This window comes from Poecilia reticulata, linkage group LG5, assembly GCF_000633615.1.
Source record: "Poecilia reticulata strain Guanapo linkage group LG5, Guppy_female_1.0+MT, whole genome shotgun sequence".
NCBI classification, from domain to species: Eukaryota; Metazoa; Chordata; class Actinopteri; order Cyprinodontiformes; family Poeciliidae; genus Poecilia; species Poecilia reticulata.
In genome coordinates, this window is record NC_024335.1 from 18,027,607 (window position 1) to 18,046,732 (window position 19,126).

The 19,126-nt window shown below is 38.8% G+C and overlaps 2 protein-coding genes across 3 annotated transcripts in view; one reads left to right on the forward strand and one right to left on the reverse strand.

Annotated features, from left to right (window-relative positions):
* The first annotated feature begins 1,290 nt into the window (after positions 1 to 1,290).
* Positions 1,291 to 6,683, forward strand: glrx (glutaredoxin (thioltransferase)). Of its 2 annotated transcripts, none has more exons than XM_008409465.2 (3): positions 1,291 to 1,571; positions 2,372 to 2,496; positions 6,146 to 6,239. In XM_008409465.2, the coding sequence occupies exons 1-2, from the start codon at positions 1,365 to 1,367 to the stop codon at positions 2,483 to 2,485; spliced, it is 321 nt and encodes a 106-aa protein (XP_008407687.1). In that variant the 5' UTR covers positions 1,291 to 1,364; the 3' UTR covers positions 2,486 to 2,496; positions 6,146 to 6,239. The 2 variants fall into 2 exon arrangements, with proteins under 2 accessions (XP_008407687.1, XP_008407686.1); XM_008409464.1 differs by lacking the exon at positions 6,146 to 6,239 and adding an exon at positions 6,242 to 6,683 and having other exon boundaries at positions 1,294 to 1,571.
* rhobtb3 (Rho related BTB domain containing 3) overlaps positions 6,229 to 19,126 on the reverse strand; it is a 31,255-nt gene continuing 18,357 nt past the window's right edge. Inside the window, exons 8-13 of the mRNA XM_008409466.2 lie at positions 17,663 to 17,772; positions 14,212 to 14,317; positions 13,499 to 13,672; positions 8,584 to 8,750; positions 8,389 to 8,485; positions 6,229 to 6,381 (exon numbers count right to left, since the gene is read on the reverse strand). Of these exons, the coding sequence (XP_008407688.1) occupies positions 6,263 to 6,381; positions 8,389 to 8,485; positions 8,584 to 8,750; positions 13,499 to 13,672; positions 14,212 to 14,317; positions 17,663 to 17,772 (773 nt within the window). The 3' untranslated portion in view covers positions 6,229 to 6,262. The remainder of the gene's footprint in view (positions 6,382 to 8,388; positions 8,486 to 8,583; positions 8,751 to 13,498; positions 13,673 to 14,211; positions 14,318 to 17,662; positions 17,773 to 19,126) is intronic.

Genomic DNA, 19,126 nt, shown 5'->3' on the forward strand with positions numbered 1-19,126 from the left:
CCCCCCCACCCCCTTGGAGTCTCCACTGTGTTGAAGAAACCCTGTTCTGAAGAAACAGAAAGCCTTGTAATGCTGAAGAGGACTACAGTCAATGCCGAGTCGTCCTCTTCAGCATTCCAAGGGTTTCTGTCCTAATCAGAAATTTTCTTGAGTTTGGTTAGAACAACATGAGATGGCCTAATGTGACTTCATGTAATAAGGGGGTTTGACCAGTCTTAATGAGCAAAATAAAAAAAAATACCCAAGCAAAACAAGAAAATTTGGACTGAAATGTCATCTTGCTCTCCTGACAATGTAAAAGACATTTCAATAAAAATCAACTTGGTTTACGTGGAAATACGTCTCTGTCATTTTTAGAATGGGCGGTGTTTTTCTGACATTCTTAACTTACCCCAACTTCCGAGCTTGGTCATTAGCCATTTAAGTTATTCTGAAGTAACTCCAAAAGCTTTGTATATGGAAAATATTTCCTCAAAGATGTGTACTTTCTTCAAACTTTAGTAAACAGACATTGTTAAAATCCATCCTGAGGTGTATATAACGTCTCAGGTGTTAATCCAAACCTTTAATTCTACATTTATGTAAAGAGGAACCTTTAAAAAATACGAAATATAATATAAAATTGTATTTCTTGAAATCACTTATCAACTGACAAAAAAATGTCTTAATAAATTTAATCATTGCAGTTGTAAATCTGCCTTGTTTTTCTTGATGTGGGTCGTTTTCTTCTAAAACTGAATTGAATGAGTTCTTCCAAAACGCAAATTTACGGACAGAAAACTGGCTGCTCATGTCGGGTCGGTAAAGAATTAAGGTTAGCTAAATTATGTCGTGGGCTCTGACCACTATGCTGACTAACATTGCCTTACTCCATTCAGCATGGAAGGCTGTAGCTTTTTCATTAAAAAAATTAATAAAATGGCTTAATTGCTACCAGTAGAGGGTGGGCTAACGCCATTATGTTAATGTGGATTTACTCTATTAAATATGCAAACATTAGTTTATAAGTTAAAATTAGCTAAAATGCTGCTAGTAGCAGGTGGGCTATCACTATCACGGTGACTTACAATGACACACTCCATTTTTATTTCAAGAAATTAGCCAGAAATGCTTATTTAAGCATCTGTTGCTATGGCACGCCCAATAAAATCGCTCATACTGTATTTTATATGTTCTTTATATGTTCTAATGTAAACATGAATGATAATTGCGCTTTGAGAAAATAAATAAGTCGTGTGTCTTTAAGGTAGTCTTCATGCCTTCAACGTCACCCATTATTTAAACGTTCAAACAGAATCATCCTCTCAGTGACGACATTGAACGCCTCGTCAGAACAAACCCAGAAGTTTTCAAAGAAAATTAAGATGGCGCAGCAGTTCGTGAAGGCTCAGATTAAAGGGGACAAAGTGGTGGTCTTTCTGAAGCCGTCATGTCCCTACTGTACCATGGCTCAGGACGTATTCTCCAAATACCAGTTCAAGCCTGGCCATTTGGAGTGTATTAATATCAGTGGGCGCAGCGACATGAACAGCCTCCAGGACTATTTCCTGGAAACCACCGGAGCCCGATCGGTAAACGCATCTCCTTCTTCATCCTATTAAATAACGCATGTTAGTTTATTATCTATCCTTATACGATAAGTTTCCCTTCGCAACCTCTTTTAACTGTTGTTTATATTATATCCACGAGTCATCATGACGAAACGGAACCGCTCTTATTTATTTTATTATTTATTTAAATTCCAGGTTTATTTTTAGAACTTATGTACTAGATGCTATTTTTTCGTTGGAAAAAACTTTAATATAATTATTACTATCTTAAATTATTCTTGAGTCGTTTTCTCCTAAAAAATAATAAAAAAATCTGCAAGAATAGGGGAAGTACTGAACGTGGTGCACAAAAAGACTATTTTATTCTATTTAACGTTGTAATAAAATCTTATTTTTATGAAAAGGTGTGAACCCGTCTTCATAAATTTACCCTAATGTAAAAGTCCTAATGTCCACACTGAGTGGACTCAACCCAGTGACATGCTTCACCTTTTGGATTTGCCTTTCTGAGGAGGATTCATGTTACATTAGGACTCTTAGGTAAAGTAAAAGCTACAGACGACAGTGTAAAAAACTTATAAATCATCCTAAAATAAAAGGTAGTCACAGCTCAAACAATGTTTAAGCTTCAAATAATTTTGAGAAATGGTTTAGGAACAGTTCTTGTTTCTTGGTTGTATTTTTCTATGCCACGCCTCCTCTAAGAGATTATAACTGTATTTATTTTTACAGATCTTTACTAAGGGGTGTGGATAATTGTCACGTTATTCATCAGTTCACCAGTCTTTGTTCTTTCTCACGATGGCTAAAAAAAATTACAGGTTCCACGGGTGTTCATTGGTGAGAAGTGTGTGGGAGGAGGAAGTGACGTGGAAGAGCTGGACAAGAGTGGCAAGCTGAAGGGAATGCTGGAGTCTATCGGGGCCCTTCAGTGATCTGCTTCCAGGTACCAAACTCTTCCTGCTGCCTTCACATGGTTCCTATGACTTTTGTCTTGTCAAAATGTTACACTTTTCCCAACTCGAATATGTTTTGTAAGGACTTTTTGGTGTCAAACGTTTGTGCAGCAAAAAATAAATATATTTGTTTGTGCCGCTATCATTTTAAAAATATTAAGAAATGTTTCCAGAGGTCTTGAAAGGTCAACAAGCACCCCCCTCACACACACCCCCCCAACCCCCCAACTTCTTCAAATCAGAGAACATTTGTGTCAATCAACTCGACTACGTTTGTGCAGCAAATTTTTGTTTGTTTGTGCTGCTTTGGCTTTGAAGGTATTAATGAACGTTTAAAGGTCATTTTGATTTAGCAAAAAGTGGCAGGGGCTGGCTGACCTTTTTGGCCTTTAAACTTTCATTAATATCTTCAAATCCAAAGCAGCACAAGGGTTTGACATCAATTTGAAGAAGATCGGGAGGCCGACTTCATTTTTTTTCTTCAGCAGTTTAGTGATGTTTGCTTTCTCGTTTCCACTGATGATATTCATCTTTATTGCCCATTTCGGCCTCTTGAATTTCACAAATTCTTTCTCTGTTAACTTACTGCTAAAAAAAAAAAAAACCCACATCAAGCAGTGGTTTGAATAACTACCATCTCCAGCTCAGACAAAACTGAAACTTTAATGCCACTAAGCATCAACTGGGTGGTTTAAGATTCTCCCAGAAGCCAAACAGAAGTTTGTTTTTTATGCATCTTCTCTGCTGAAGGAACTCCTGAAGCACCAACAAAGAAATAGTTTCATTCAACCATAGAACATCTCGCAGTTTCACACTGTTTTCTTCTTGCATACCAAACCAGACCTGGGAAATACATTTCCATACTTCTTGGGAACCCCCATAAGCACCATGTAGGTAAAACTGTCCATTACTGTTCAAAACAGGCCAACAATCAGCAGGATTAATTGGAGGAAATGAAACGCTAACCGTCCACGCAGAGAGCAGCGGCGGCGGCGTGTTCGTTCTAAAACAAGTCTTTATTTAAAGTCAGACACTGTTATCTACAGTCTGTACAGCTCGGGCCCGGCCGGGTTCTCACCGGGTCCCACTTTTGTTTCACAGTCCAGAGTTTCACCTGCCATGTACTGCTTTCGCTCGCGAATTCAGATTTATCCGAGGACTCCTCGTCGGATGCCGAATTTGGCGTCCTTCAGGTGAAACGGACCGACGGCGACACACGGATCTCGGCTACGTTTCTGCACAGCTACTCGGCTAGTTGCTCCGACTAATGCCACAGACGGCGCGATTCGTTATTGTACATTGATAGTAATCAATGGGATACACAAAGAGCTGTAAAAACTGGTCACTGATGAGTTTCACTTACACACTTCACTTGTAAATAGCAGCGAAAAGTCCGACTGTAAATTAGTGCAGCCGCGTTGTCTCTACGTCACGTTTAAGGAAACGCCCACAGGTTATAGAGTTTACAAAAATAATTGCAGCACCATAAATCATAAATCCCGTTATGATTCAAAATAATCTTGCTTAAGAGGAAACGATAGCAACAAAGTAAACAGGATAAAATAAATATCGTTGTAACTCAGAGGCAGCAAGGTTTTTCCTGTATTGATTCATGTTCTCTTCAATTCCACTTCTGAGAAATCCGATACGTTTTATGTCGGTCAAAACGCTCCCAATAAGGACTATTCAATATGTTTCCAGTGCACCAAAAACATTGTAAAAAAAACTAAAGCTAAACAGATTAGACTAATACTGTAAAAAATATAGTGATTAATGTTTACATTTGGTGCATAAAACACTTTTAATTCACCTTACAGCCTTCATGTCTGTTTAAAGGATTTAAATTCAGACAATTTTTTTTATTGTCAGTGCAAGTGAAAAATGCCCTCGTTTAAACCAAGCTGTGATCAAAATATATTGCGTCTAACGCGACGATGAAATTTACCCCCCCCCCCCCTCTCCTCCCGACGAGATGTTTTAGTGATCAGGCAATAAAATTCGAAATTGCAATTAAATTGGTCCTGCTCAAAAAGCTAATCTGAGCTTCTGATATATTACAGACGGAAACCGGAGCAGTTTTGTAATTTGCCTCGGCTCCTTATCTCGCTCCTCTGCTCCGCTAAGCAGCTGACGGGGCTGTCGGATGTTTCCGCGCGCGCCGTGACGATTATCAATCCATCAGGACACGGATACACACTGGATCTGATCACGTCCTGACTCGTCGCAACCACAACACTTTATTGAGTTTCATCGGGGTTTTATGCGATGGACCAACACAAAATGGTGCGAGTTTGAAAAATGATGGCATGAATTTGTATTTGTTCCCCCCCACCCCCTTTATTCTAATTCACATAAATAAAAATCTTCAGAAGAAGGACAACTGTTAGTCGTTGAAGACTGGCAGAAGAAACTCAAATCATTTCGCAGTCGCAGCTAATGATTGTTTTAGTTATTAGTTATAGTTTTAGTTAATCATCAGTTATTCTGATGATTAATCGATTAAAAAAATTGGCATCTTCTGCAGATTTTTACCCAACCACTTAGGCTTTTTTTTATATATATAAAATAACAGGAACATATTAAGTGATACAAATAAAAATACTTATTTAAATAACAATATAAACATTTTAGTGCTGAAAATACAATAACAGCCTTCCTAACTTCAACATGTGAAAAGTTCATAAAGTGTAGGACTAATCTGCTGATGTATTTTTTTGGATTGACTCGTTCATATATGAGCGCAAAAGGTGCTTAATAGGAGATTTTTATTTTATCTATATTTATTTATTTGACAGAATTTGAATGGTGTGAAGCTAAAGCCGTAACACTTTAGGAGTTCTGGGTAGAACATATTTACAGACAAAGAATTTTTTTTTTATTTGTTTTTTTTTTTATCTTGAATGCAAAATGTGTTTATTTTGTGTACAGTTTTGGCTTAACTAGTGCTCTGAGTGCGTTGATCTTTCACCATATGAAAGAACAAGCCATAGCTTGAAGTTGCACGGTTTTACCTCGAGGGCATGAATACAAACACATGCCACACTTTATTAGATAAAAAAAAAAAATCCGTATTGTTTCTACTTTCCGCCACAAAAAGTTTCTTTCTTTTTTTTTTTTTTTTTTTTGTTGGTCAATCACATAAAATACCATCAAAACACACTGAAGGTTTGTGGTTTTAATGTGTCAATGTGTAAAAACTTGAAGGGGTTCGACTACTTTGGCCCCGTGTCCAGACAGAACAGACGTTGCACCAAACAGATCTGCCGCTTCCTCATTTTCAGTTTTTTTTTTTTTTTTTTTTTTTTCAACCTGAAGTTACATTAGGAACAAGCTTCAAACAATCTGCATATAATTGATGCTGGTTTGTTTTCCGGTGGTTTGTCTTTGAAGCTCGCTGTATTGCCAGTGCTGCCAGTAGAAAATATAATCTATCACAGAGCCTCCGACCAGAGGTCAGACGGTCGTTTTTAAAGTCCTATTGGGTTTTTAAGGATCAGTCGTTTTGTGCCCGTGTCGCAACAGTCCATAGGCAAAGGAGGGAGGAAGAAGCGGAGACTCGTGTCCCGACCGATCCGTTTATTTTTTGTTTTGTTTTGTTGTTGTCTCTCGACTCGTCCTTTCCTGTGTTGTTCCACAAAGTCAAACCTTTGTCTCAGTCAACCATCCTGTCCTCGCTCGGGTTGTTCCCTCCCTTGATTTCTTTCCTCCGTCCCACCCCCTGTTCCCTTCCTGCAGGGCGGGGGCCTCCAGGTGCGGTCACATGACCAAGCAGCGGGACTTGCGAAGCTTGCGCCGCCGCTGCTGATACTCGCTGAGCTCCTGCAGGTAACCTCTGGAAGGCCAGCGGAGCCGCTCCACCTGCTCGCGCTCCTCCTCTGGAAATGAGAAAAAAAAAGAAAAAAAGACGACGACATGAAGAGCAAGAATCGGTTACAGAAGCACCAGTCACATATTGGTGCTTGCACCAATATGTGACTGCAGGCCCACGAAGAAGAACAATATGGAAATGTTTACAATGTTCCCACGTACATTAACTCTAAAATGTTCTTAGTCGAAGCCAGAGAGCGTGAAATATCTAAAAAATGTGTCCCCAGCCAAAGTGTGCCCTTACGTATCTGTCCAGTAGCATATCGAGTCCAGTGTGATTGATGAACACAATAAAACAGTTTCTGCTTTACAGTGTTGGTGTTATTCAATGCAATTAGGCTGGATTTATCCGCTTTGTTGTTGCCTGGTAAATGCGCAAGAGCTATAAACTCCACCAATCAGACAAACTATCAGTGGACTTTTATTTGTGTTTGGTTTCATTTAGGGTTCCTACACATAGAATATCATTTATTTTTCTTAATGGTTGTAATTTATTTTTCCTTATTTCAGGCTGTATTACAGTTAGGAGTCATTAAATCTCCAAATTATTACCCCATATTAAATACCAATTCTTTAATATTAAAGGTATTATTTTGTATGTTTATTTTGTTTCAATGCTGAGATTAAAGGACTTTAGACGCCTTAGAAACTGCAAAATGGACCCTTAACAAATTGAATAACCAAAACAATAAATCTCAAAAAGAAACCAAGGTTCATGTGTGAAAGGCACTTTGATACAAAAATATTAATTAGATATAATTTAAAATGTCTAAAGTTTTCCCATGTGTTAATGTGCTGATAAATGAACACGAAACTGTCTAGAAACTGAAACGTTTTTCCATCCTCCATGTTTTTTTTGTAGTTTTTTTCCCCATCTTTATGCAAAGTTGCAAAACGATAAAAGCTAATTTCGCATACTTTTCAAGACTGTGTAGGAACCCAGTTAAATTACAGTAGAGGTCCAAAGCATGAACGTGTTTTACTGAGGCGAGTAAAACGCAACGAAGTCGACGCAACGAACTTCAACTGATGCAAATCAGCTGGGAGGAAAAGCTTTTCATGTTCCTGTTTCACACAGGATGGTTGTTAATGTCGCTCCGCCTTCCACCTCTATTTACAGTGGGGGGAAAAAATAGATGCCTTTTCAGTAAAGTGTAATTTGCATAAGCAGCTATATTATTCGTAAGATTAGAGTTTTAAAACTATAGAAGTTTGATTTGAGAATCCTTAGCTTCGTCGTCCAAATTCAGCTGATTTAAATTTATGCTAAACTGAAATGCAAAAACTCTTGTACTGCTGATGAGACGTCCTAGAAGAGCAGAGGCTGCATTAGCTTCATACCAGAAATGACTCGCATTGTGAGTCATTTCTGAATTAACGAATAATTAGGAAAATGAGTCATATTTTACTTTTGGTATTAATAAGTTTGATTATGTAGATAGACGCCTCTAAACTAAGAAGAAAAAAAAAAAAAGCTTTTATTAAAATGAATCAAAATTTGCCTACATTCATCTCTGAAAATATACCAAAGAACAGAAAAATTCAGGTATCGTTAACTGGTGGATCTATAAATGTTTTTATTTTCTATATGGTAAATATTTTGAATCCTATTTATTATTAAAATGTTTCTAGACAAATTATCACTATTAAAAACAATTTGCAATTTTCTTGACAGGCTCATTTCAGAGGTTAACTGTGTTTGTTCTTAAATGTAAATGACCTTTTAATTAGTGCAACCACAACACATGGGAGCAAATAGCTTTGGGTGATTTATAAACTTTATTGACTCATTTCTAAATTACATTCATTGATCTATTACCTAAAGTGAAACAGAGCATTGTCGTTCTAATATCTCACTGAACTTAAACACTTAAAACAGTAAGTGTCTCACACTGATTTATGTCTATTTCAGCAAAAATCACAGCGTGGATGTATTTGCTGTATTAAAAATTAAGAAGGGAATAAATCATAGATGCAACTTTTAAGCATCGTGAAATATTAGCTTTCCCACTGACCTGACAGCTCCAGGAAGTCGGGTTTATGACTGAAGATCAGGTAGTTGTTGGCGATGAAGTGGAGGAGCCAGATGTACAGCTGCTCCGCGTTGTGGCACTGGCAATTCAAAGCAAACCAACAGAGCATTTTTTAAATACATTTTACTCTGCAGTCCATCTCTTTTCAAGCCACATAGCAGCCTTAGCGGCACCCACCTTCGCTCTGCGCAGAAGTCGAACCACGCTGATCCCCGTCGACGACAGCTCCCTGCTGGGCATGCTCTGTAGGTAAGCGCACACGCACACCTCGCACAGGTGCTGGAGCCGTTTCACCTGGTACATCTCGGCGCAGACCAGCACCGCCATGGCTTGCAGCACACTGGCTGGACACACAGAAACACACACACACAGAGAAATCTGTCTAACATCCTTTAAAATGAGTCAAAAATGACCTGGTGCGGGTTAGAAAAGACTCATTTGGTCACAAATCCCTCGTAGCTCGATTTCAATGCAGGGCAAATGAGTGAACACCTGTAAGCTGATTCATCTGCCGTCACTGACGTCTTCTAAAGCCAAACATGCTCATCAGGAACCTTCATGTTTAGGTTTTATGTCATAAACAATACATATGCATATTTTTTTTTATGGGTCGTCTCAATCAACGAAATATAAATCGGTTGCTCTTAATGCTAAACTATTTATTCTATGAAAGATTACTTGCCAAAAATAGCAGCATGATAAAGATTTCTGAAATGAACGAAAAACAAACACCTTTCGTTGTAACTGGTGATATTTTTATGTTTTACAGACATAAAGCTAGACATGAAACTTGTTCTAGTTGATGTTTTTAAGTGAAAAGGTGATTACAGTAAAATGTGGGTTACAGTACCACATTATGTTGCTGTTTTTTTGTCTCAAAGCTAATGCAATACAGAAAAATACCATTTTAAATGTTATATTTACCCCTAACACACATTAACAATCCTAATCAAACATGATTACATCCCAAAGTTTAATTACATAACACACAAGCTTCGGCTGCGACGTCTACGACCATCTTCCTGCGTCGTTACGTTGTATTCCTGAATTCAATTAAGAAAAAAAAAGAAAAGAAACTAATTCAGCTGGATGATGTTAAAATACCCACTCAAACTGTGCCAGTGCAGGCTGATATTTCTTGTTACTCATGTCCAACCCCACGTTTGGCACCGTTTTGCCTGATCATGCTCGTCTCTCCCTCCTCCTGCACTTGCCTCAGACGTGCTGCTGCTGCACCATCAGCTCAGGAGCAGCAAACACAGAAGGCTTTGTTATGTCTGGCTGCACAATTGCTCAAACGAGCGTTAGAAACGTCTCCTTTCATATGTTCAGGCCGCATTATCTGGGCGAAGCGCCGCGCTAGCCCCGCTGCTTTGATAGCTGCTCCGTTTGCCACTGATACTCGCGGAGTTACCTTGTGCTGACCTTGAGCGCCGGGGGTCTGATGTAATTTAAGGGCTGCTGCAGCTTCAGGAGCTGCTCTTCTTGGTCTCAATGTTCCTGAAGTCATGAGAGGATATAAAGCTGTAGCTCTGCGAAAACAGAGATGCTCGTCCTAAGGGTATTTAAGCCGGATATTAAGGAATAAACGCACAGGGGTGTTTTTTGTTTTTGTTTTTAATTGCCACTACAATATGAATGTGTTGCGATATCCTGCAGACAAGCAATAATTATAGGAGTCCTCAAAGTTGCAATATTGCTTTTTAAAGCATCACTGAGGGAGATAAATGTTTTCATTTCCAGACACTAGTGCCAAGTGGTGTCACTCTACTTAGCTCTTATCACTAGAGATGCACTGAGAAATGGAAAAAAATCCAGTAATTTTTTAATACATAAAACATTCCCAGGACAGAGCAAATAACAACAACATCTGCGTTGTGGAAGTGATTAAAGCTGGAAGAACGTTCACAGTTAGCAGCTGTCAGTATCAGTGGAGCCAGAGCAGCTATTTAACAGCATTTCTGTGGATCATCCAGGCTGGGAGAGAGCAAGGCTCACAAAAGATAACAGTAAGACTGAGCTGGAGTTTGCACATTTGTTCTGTTTTTTTGTTGTTGTTTTTTTTAAATTGATTTCAAACTCAAGCTTTCAGGAAGACAGGAAGTTTAGAAAACATGATTTTCGTTGCTGTTTTTCTGTCCCAGTGGAGTGCAGCATAATGGCTCTTTTATTATTAATAATGTGATGTGATTAACATTTTAGTGGGTTTTTTTCCTGTGTTTTCAGTGGATAATTGCTTTGAGTGTCCACAACAGGATGACGCTAAAAGTACTAGTGAAATTTCTTTCAATAGATTTTTGTCATCAGGTTGTAAACTATCTGATTGTTTTACATCATTTTCCTTAAATATCAGCATTTCATATGAAGAAAATACATCCATCCTCTTTTTACTAAAGCTTTGTGTTTCTCTTTATCTTAAAACTGGAAAATGATTTTTTATTTAGCTGGACTGAGTGCAGAAAAGGCTCTTTGTATGGCAAAGAGTGCAGGAATCTGTTGGATCCCTTTTTATTAAAGTACGTAAAGAGAAACTGGGACATTAGCACCGATTTACCGTCCAGCCTGGTGCAGATGATTTACTGGTGCAGATGATTTACTGGTGCAGATGATTTACTGGTGCAGATGATTGTACGTGAAGACAATAAACCAACCCAAAAAACAGCTTTGAAAAATGTTTGTCATTTAATAGAGCAACTGTGCAAGACTCTGCTTTTATATTGGATCAACTGAGATTTACAGGTTCCTTTTTTTTTTTTTTTTTTTACAAAAATTAGACTGCTTTATCAAAATAGTGTCTATTCAGTATATTATCGAAAAGATAAAACCGACAAATGTCTTAAGTAAATCTTTTCAGTTCAGTTTTAATTTAGAAAAATAAAATGTGGGGTGCTGTGGTGGCGCAGCATACAAACACAACCCACGTATGAAGGCCTTAGTCCTCGACGCGGACGTCACAGGTTTGATTCCCGGCCTCATGACCTTTGCCCCTTGTCTTCCCCTCTCTCATCACTTACTTTCCCATCTAACTCCTCTCAAATAAAAACCACTAGGACTAATAAAAAACCTAAAATCAGCCCTCGAGTGCTCTCAACTTGACAATTTTGGCCTAAATGTAGAAAAGCTTGGACAGCTCTGCTCTAAAGAGACGCTGTGGAAACTGGATCAAGACGAGCCAGAAGTAGAAATGATCAGTGATGAGTTTAAAATGAAGGCAAAGGAAGCTTAGATATCTTTAGAAGTACATTCTGCTCAGTTGAAGTTAGTGTCATAGAGGTTGTAACCAGGTGCATAAATATCACTGCATCTCATTGTCACAACAAGCGATCTGTCAGCTAAGTGCTCTCAAAGTGAAACGTGCGACGGTGGAAAACAACATGTGTGGAGCTGTGACTTGGCAGCTGAAGCAGCAATGCCACAGTCCGATTTCAAGCCTCCCCCTAAATCTAATTGAATTTTAAGCTCAGTGGTTTTCCTAGCGTCTCCAGAGACCAACACTGGCAACACGTCGCGTTCTCACAGATGGACGATAAGACCAGTCATCTGCGTCTTTGTTTAAGGCTCAGGTTTGTGACTGAGGGCTGGGTGGAAAAGCTCATACACGCCTCTGTTGTTTGCCTATTTCTTCGTGGGGCTCATTTCCACAGCATGCGTAGAGATCCCGAGCTCTGCTACGAACCAATCAAGCGTCTATTGACAACTTGCTCACTGGGAGATTCCTCATTATTAGATCCAGTGCTGCATACGGCTGTGTAGAAGCTGCAGCAACGTGATCCCACGGTGAAAATTAGGAGCCATCTGACCTTTAATTTGAGAACATTTATTCAGAGAAAATGACACGTTAACAAATAATAGCTGTAGTAAAATCCCTGATTGACAAACATCTCTAATGAGGCATGAATACAAGGTGACAGAGACGCACGTTATTCTTCAAAATGGGAAAGATGAGAGAAGATCTCATTGAAGTGAAGGCAAATGTGTGTTTGTCCTGATCAGTCAGTAAATGGTGTCAAGAAATCAGATGATCATCCTGATCTTCACATGTCTACACTCAGAGAAAGAGTGATGAATGCTGAAGCTTTCAGCTGGAACTGTGACAAGCAAGTCCCCTAAAACCATGGCTGCAACTAATGATTGTTATCGATTAATCTATCAATGATTCAACCGATTAATCGAGAAAAAAATTTGCACATTCTGCAGATTTTTCATTTAACCACTTAAGCCTTTTTCTACAATATTAGAAATACATTAATGATGCAAATCCTTTTTGTAAAGTAAGAAAATACAAATTTGATTGCCTAAAACACAACAACATATTCTTTTAGAGAATTTGAACCGGTTGAAACTAAAACTACACCACTTAAGGAGTTCTGGGTAAAACACATTTACAGACAAAATTATTTTTTTTTTTATCTTATATGCAGAATGTATATATATTTTGGACAGTTTGGTTTAATTACTGGGTTTTTTTAACCTTCTTCTGACTTGGCGAATAATCGATTACTAACTTAGTTGACGATTATTTCAATAATCAATTCATCACGATTAATCGTCTCAGCCATACCTAAAACCCTGAGAAAACACGTGGGGTGAATTGAAGAGCAAAGAACAGAAAAGACAATCGAGAATTCTGGAAAGTCTAGAAAAATGGCACAAAGATGAAAGGTCAGAGATCCTTCTGTCTGTGAAATGTGACTAAATGCTGTCCTATTGGTAAAGGTTGGCTACACAAAGTCTTAGTACCAGGGTTGCTAATAACTCTTCTGATTATGTTAAAAAGAGAAAAAACATTTTGAACTTCACCTTTTTTATTCCTAAATAAATACAATAAAATTAAAAGACAGATTTATCACACTGTTTCTCAGTGAAATTATGAAACTAAAATAAAAGATTTGTCTGTGAAGGAAGCTCTACTGTACGTAGTTTTAGGATATTTTCTATTTCAGGACATTTATTTCAGCCCTTATCTAGTCTAAAAGTTAGTTAAATGCAAACTTAGATGCTCTGCAGAACACATTTCCCTGTCATTATTTCTATGCATCAAGCAGAAACATGCGAGTTCCACCCGAGGGTCGGCTGAGTGCAGTAACCTCACCAGGACAGCAGGAGTCAGTGTAAAGGTACTCCAGAAAAGACAGAAAGGTGTCCGAGGAGACGCCGTGGATGGGAACCACTCTGCTCCGGGCCTCAGCGTACTTTCCGCTGAACATGGCCGCCATCACGTCACAGCGGGCCACCAGCACCGCCCGGTGGGCGGGCAACACGCTTCCTGAAATACACATTAATCGGCAAGATTTACAGTTTAGTTCGGCAAAACAAATCCCTGAAAGGTAAAGAACTGGAGAGAACAAACGATTAGCACTGATAATAAAAGCGTTTCGCCTGCAGCGACACGGGAATAAATGATCACAAAAGGGGTCTAAAGTCATAATTGGCAAATTCACTTCATTAACTGTACTTAGCAGCCAGTGGCGAGTCTCCGACTTATACAACAGAAACATACTTTTATGAAATACACTTTGACCTCTAAAATTTTAACTTGGCTCGGAGAAGCTCGCTGCATTCTTTATGAGATAAATATTGATTATGGGACGCTTTGGGCCATTTTGCTTGTATTTCTCCGTTTAATAGAGAGGAGAAGCTTTTTGTGGAGATGAAACATGACAGAAGTGGGAAAGAGCGTTTCATTTCAACTGTTTTACCTTAATGTGTCTCTTAATGGACGACCTGGGCTAACGATTCACTTCACCCTGCTGTGTGAGACTCTGCCAGCGTTTGTCAGTCAGTGTGTTTCTTAACTGCGCCCACCTTGAACCATGAAAATGACGTCCGAATAAAGAGGGGAATTAAAGAGGTTGACGAGGGTCTGGGGTCCGAGTTGAGCTGCCCGTGCACTCGGCGTGTCCCTGGAGCTCTACACACAGAGAAAGGGAGCAGAAAGCCATAAGGAGTTTAGTTAGCATTCCTCTGCTGTGTGTCAGCTTCTTGTTACTAGGAAAAATTGTCATGCTGAGCATCTTTTGTGCCTCCCTCATAGAATACAGATGGCCCCTCCTGCCAGTTTTACTCAGCGCTACAATAAAACACACTCAAACTGCAGAGCCAAGACCGACGGGACGGCAAGTGGCCGACAGCGAATGAAAATTGGAGAGCAGACGGTCGTCCAGACCACCTATTAATAAAACATTTAAGCTTTTTTTTTTTTTTTAAAGTTTTCTTTATGGCTCTAGTAGCTTGACAGGAAGAAAGGAAGAGAGAGAGAGAGAGATTAGCGCTGATCTCTCTCTCAGTGAAACCAATTCTAGATGCTGAATGCTTCCTGGAGAGAGAGAGAGAGAGAGAGAGAGAGAGAGAGAGACAGAGAGAGAGAGAGAGAGAGAGAAAGGAAAGACATGCAGCAAATGGCCTGAGGCCAGGAATTCAACCGGTGACAACTGCAGCGGGGTTTTTTTATATCTTAAAGGCTAGATTTATTTTTTTTTTTTTGCCTTTCAGCAAATGGTCTTTTGCTGAAAGGCAATTTGCAGTTAAAGAGTAATCTATTACTAAATCAGTTGACAAATATTTCAATAATCGCGATTAATCCAATGAAGCGTGTCAGCCCTATGAGATATGGCAAACTTTAACGTATTTCTTTAGAACTGTATATACCAGAGAAACAAACTAGTTGATCATTTTTAACTAGAAAGAAAGAGATGCATGTTTTTCAATTGTTTTTTTGCAGATAAAAATCTGAACTGTGTGGCAACCGTTTGTATTCACCCCCCATGAATCAATATTTCGCTGAACCATCTTTCATTATAACAGCTGCAAGTAGTTCATCTACATCAGCTTTCCACTTCTACAAACTGAAAACTTTTTCTTTTTTTTCCGAAGTAGCTCTAGTTCAATCACATTGGAGGGAGAGCATCTGTAAACATTTTTTATTTTAATGTCCTATTGAAAGGTGATCTTCTGCTTTACTTCTGTCCTCCGTAACCTTCCTCAGGTTTTCTTCTAGTGTCCAATATTTAGTTTCATGCAATCATTTCTAACGAGCGTCCTTGCCTCTGCTCAAGGAAAAACATCCTCACAGGTCAAAACTGTTCATTTTTTCCTCATGCGATCACATTCTTCCATATGTCCGCTGTGTGGCTTGTGGCAAACATTATCTGGAGCTTTTTACACAGATTTCTTTTTCTGTTTTTAAAAATGTGAGATTTGTGAGGGCCAGCTAAAAATGCACATCATACTTTTCAGATGATTTGTACAAAATACGGAATATGTTTAGTGCCCTGCAAATGAAACGTGGAATATTAAAGGGAAAAAAAAAAAAAAAAAACTTTTTTGTCAACATTTGCATAGTGCAAAGCGTGTTCACAGCTCAGAGTAATAAAGCATCCTTTTACCACTGCGTGACCTTTATCAGTCTGCTGGAGCACAAAGACCTCTCGCTCTCACGCTGCCCTGCTGCAGGGAGATGAGCGCATTATTCCAGGGACGTGGCAACAGAAACCAGGCCTTTGATTTCATAATCCACACAGAGAGGCTTGTTTTAAAACTGTATTTGACCAATTTCCTGAGCGCGCCGACGACCAGGAGGAGGTTCGCAGCAGAGGAAGGAATTGAATCTCGGCCGGACATCGTGGCGCCTCGCCACGTTAAATGACCGCTCCTGCCGCTCTGCGTCAGCCGCCGCCTCAGGTGGAAGCATTCGGTGTGCCAGAAAGGCCGGTCGGGTCTTCCCCGCGTCACACGTTCTCACTCCCCAGCAAAATGTTAAAAGTCTGCTGCGTTGTGTCCTCGCGCTTTCTAAATATAGACAACCTAAACACGACGCGGCTGCCTGAAAACGGCATCCATGCGAGTGCTACTCCCTTCCAGATCCTGCGTTCTGCTTCTTGGAAAACATCTCGTGTTTATGTTGCGCGGATCCCCACAGTGTCTGGGAGATGATTAGAGGCACAGATTATGTAAATATGATAATCACAGGCGCATTATTACTGATATGATCCTGCTAATGAAGGCCCTGTTAATCTGCAACTATAAACAAATTTTTTTTTGTATGCATTCAAAAAGAATTTAATTCAGCTGTTTAACCTCTGTTATGGATTTCATGCATTTCATTAGATAGCTGTTTTTTTTTTCCATACAGAACACTTTGCGATTCATTTTTCAGAATGAATCACAGGCGGGTTACGTTGTTATTAGATGCACAAATTTGAGGTTTATGGAAGAGTGTCAAGATCTTGAAAGAAAGGCAGCATCATGCTTTTCCTAAGCAGGGACAGGAAAGCTGCTCAATATTTATAGTAAGACAGCAACCTTAAAGATACAGCAAGAACTGCAACAGACTGGGTTAAATCCGGGCTGTCCAGTTCATACACTGGATCCAAATGGTCTCTTAAAATGTTCAGGGTGAAATTTTTATTCAAAGACAACATTTTTAAACAAATAAACATTTATAAATCATGTATTTATGTCCTTTTCCCTCTTTTTTTTTAAATCACAGTCCCTGAGCCAGGTTGTGATGCTATGAAGAATAGAAAATGTTAGTTATAAAAAAAAGTATCAGTTTATTTATTAACCAAGTAGGACAAAAAACATTCAGTAACTTTTTCTCAAAAGCAAACGTTGTCGCATTTTTAAAATCATCATTAGATTAAATGGAGCAAGTGTTTAGATGACCCATTTTCTGTTGCGGTTGCTGAGAATAGGCAAAAAAATATTTTCTATCCAAACAAAATAAGAATAAAAAAATTCACCCAGATAAGGCAAAAATGGATCTGGAAGGGTTTGCAAATCTGAATAATTTGTTCTTTTCATTCTAGATGAGCAGGAAAAGAATATTCACCAAAAAAAAACATTTTAAAAAATTTTATTTGCAGGTGAAAAAAAAATCTTTTTTTCTTGGTTTGTGGTTTAGATCAAAGGATAGCTGGGTGAGTGACCAGTCAAAGTCAAGATTTCAATCCAACTGAGAATCTATAGCAAAACTGGAGAATTGATTGGACTGAGCTTGAGGTATTTTTAGAGGAACGGCCAAACGCTGCAGTGCAAAAGCTGGTACTCTGTAACACGTAGCTGCGATGACTACAGAGTACCGACTAAAACATTTTTAAACCCACATATTTCCCTTCAACTTGAGTAAAACAACCTCTTATGCCCCAAACCAATATAGTACATTGAATTTTTTTGCCTAAAAAAAACACACAGTAAGGGTTCAAGGGTTAGTGAATGTTTTTCTGTGTGCTGCAATGTGACGTTTAGCAGAGCTGACCCTGTCTCTGCTGAGAAGAGATCGTATGCGCTCCATAAGCTGAGCCACAGCGAGCGAATTCTTCAGCTTCTCCTCCAGGGCCTCCTGGAGATGCTCCCACTCCCACGCTCCTGAAAACAAAACAAAAAAAAACATATACATCTACAGTCACACCTTTTGGTTCCACAAGGGTGCGGTTTTGAGAAAAACACAGACTTCTGTTTGGCGCTGGGCTCTGAGCGCCCACATGCTTTCAACACCCAACTCTCCACTTTCTCTTGCAGTCAAAGCTTTTTATAAACTGCACCTTTTTATGTAATCTACAACCATCAACGATATAAAATATAATATTTGAGAGGTTTTTTTTCAACAGGTTATTATTCTACAAGAGAGATGACAATTATTTTTGGTAACGTTAAAAAAAATCTTAACCCAGTTCTCTTCTTCTGGGGCGATAACTTGTTCATGCTATCGTTATCTTAACTGTAACAACATTGTCCAATCAGCAACAGATTGGCTCATCCCTGCAGCAGCTCATCCTTTAAAATATATAAATAATTGATGTCGACAAGGCGGGAGAGATATTTTAGATGATGGTGAAATCATTTCACCCTCATTTCTTCAGCTTCCAATGTAGCCGAGAGTTTCCGTTAGTTACAGGGACGAGTCCAGAAACGACAAAAAGAAAAAAATTACTTTTTTTTTTTTTTTGTCAGAGAAAGCTGCTGGTAAGAATGCAAAAAGGCCGAACGACAAATCAGGGCATTCAAAGACATTGAGCAATAATGTTGCAGAAAAAAATAGAAAAAAAATTTGCGCTCAAATAAAATCTGGTTAATCTGGGAGGCAAATTCTTTAAACAGTACAAATAATGTTCAAAAAGAAAATTATTTGAATTAATTCAGCAGAAGCTTTTTTGTCATGAATGATGCTGAAAAGCAAAATTAATGTCCTATTCATTAATCCCATGGGGAAAAAAAACATAATCGACATCTGTGGTTCCATATATTTCCTATAAAACATAAAAATAACAAACTGGATGTTAATGATTTGTGTTGCCGTCAAGCCGTCTCCGAATGTTTTGCAGCCATCCTGTGGTGATTCTTTGATCACAGACTCCTTCTGAATACTCTGTGGTATTTTGCTCAGCAGATGTTTGCTATAATTTTTGGTATTTATACCTTAATTTAGAAAATAACCAAGGTTCAAAATCATTACCTACTGATAGACTGACCTTCGGAGAGAAATGTCAGTCCAACTCCAAACATGCTGGAAAGCTTTGAGCAAAAACTAAATAACTTATTTATTTCTTGTCGTCTACCACATCACAGTTTAAGTTTTTTCCTCGCATGGTGACGCCACTGCCTGTTTATCTGATCTCCCACGTCCCACAAGCAAATTACTCCTGCTGCTACACTTTAGACAGTAAATCAATAATTTATAGATCAAAACTGTAGCTGCAAAACACACTGAATCACAGTCATT

Excerpts from the sequence above, each read along its gene's own strand:
- glrx (XM_008409465.2), top strand. The coding sequence starts at position 1,365 with ATGGCGCAGCAGTTCGTGAAGGCTCAGATTAAAGGGGACAAAGTGGTG. Across the intron at positions 1,572-2,371 it reads AAACCACCGGAGCCCGATCG|GTTCCACGGGTGTTCATTGG; the intron begins GTAAACGCATCT and ends AAAAAATTACAG.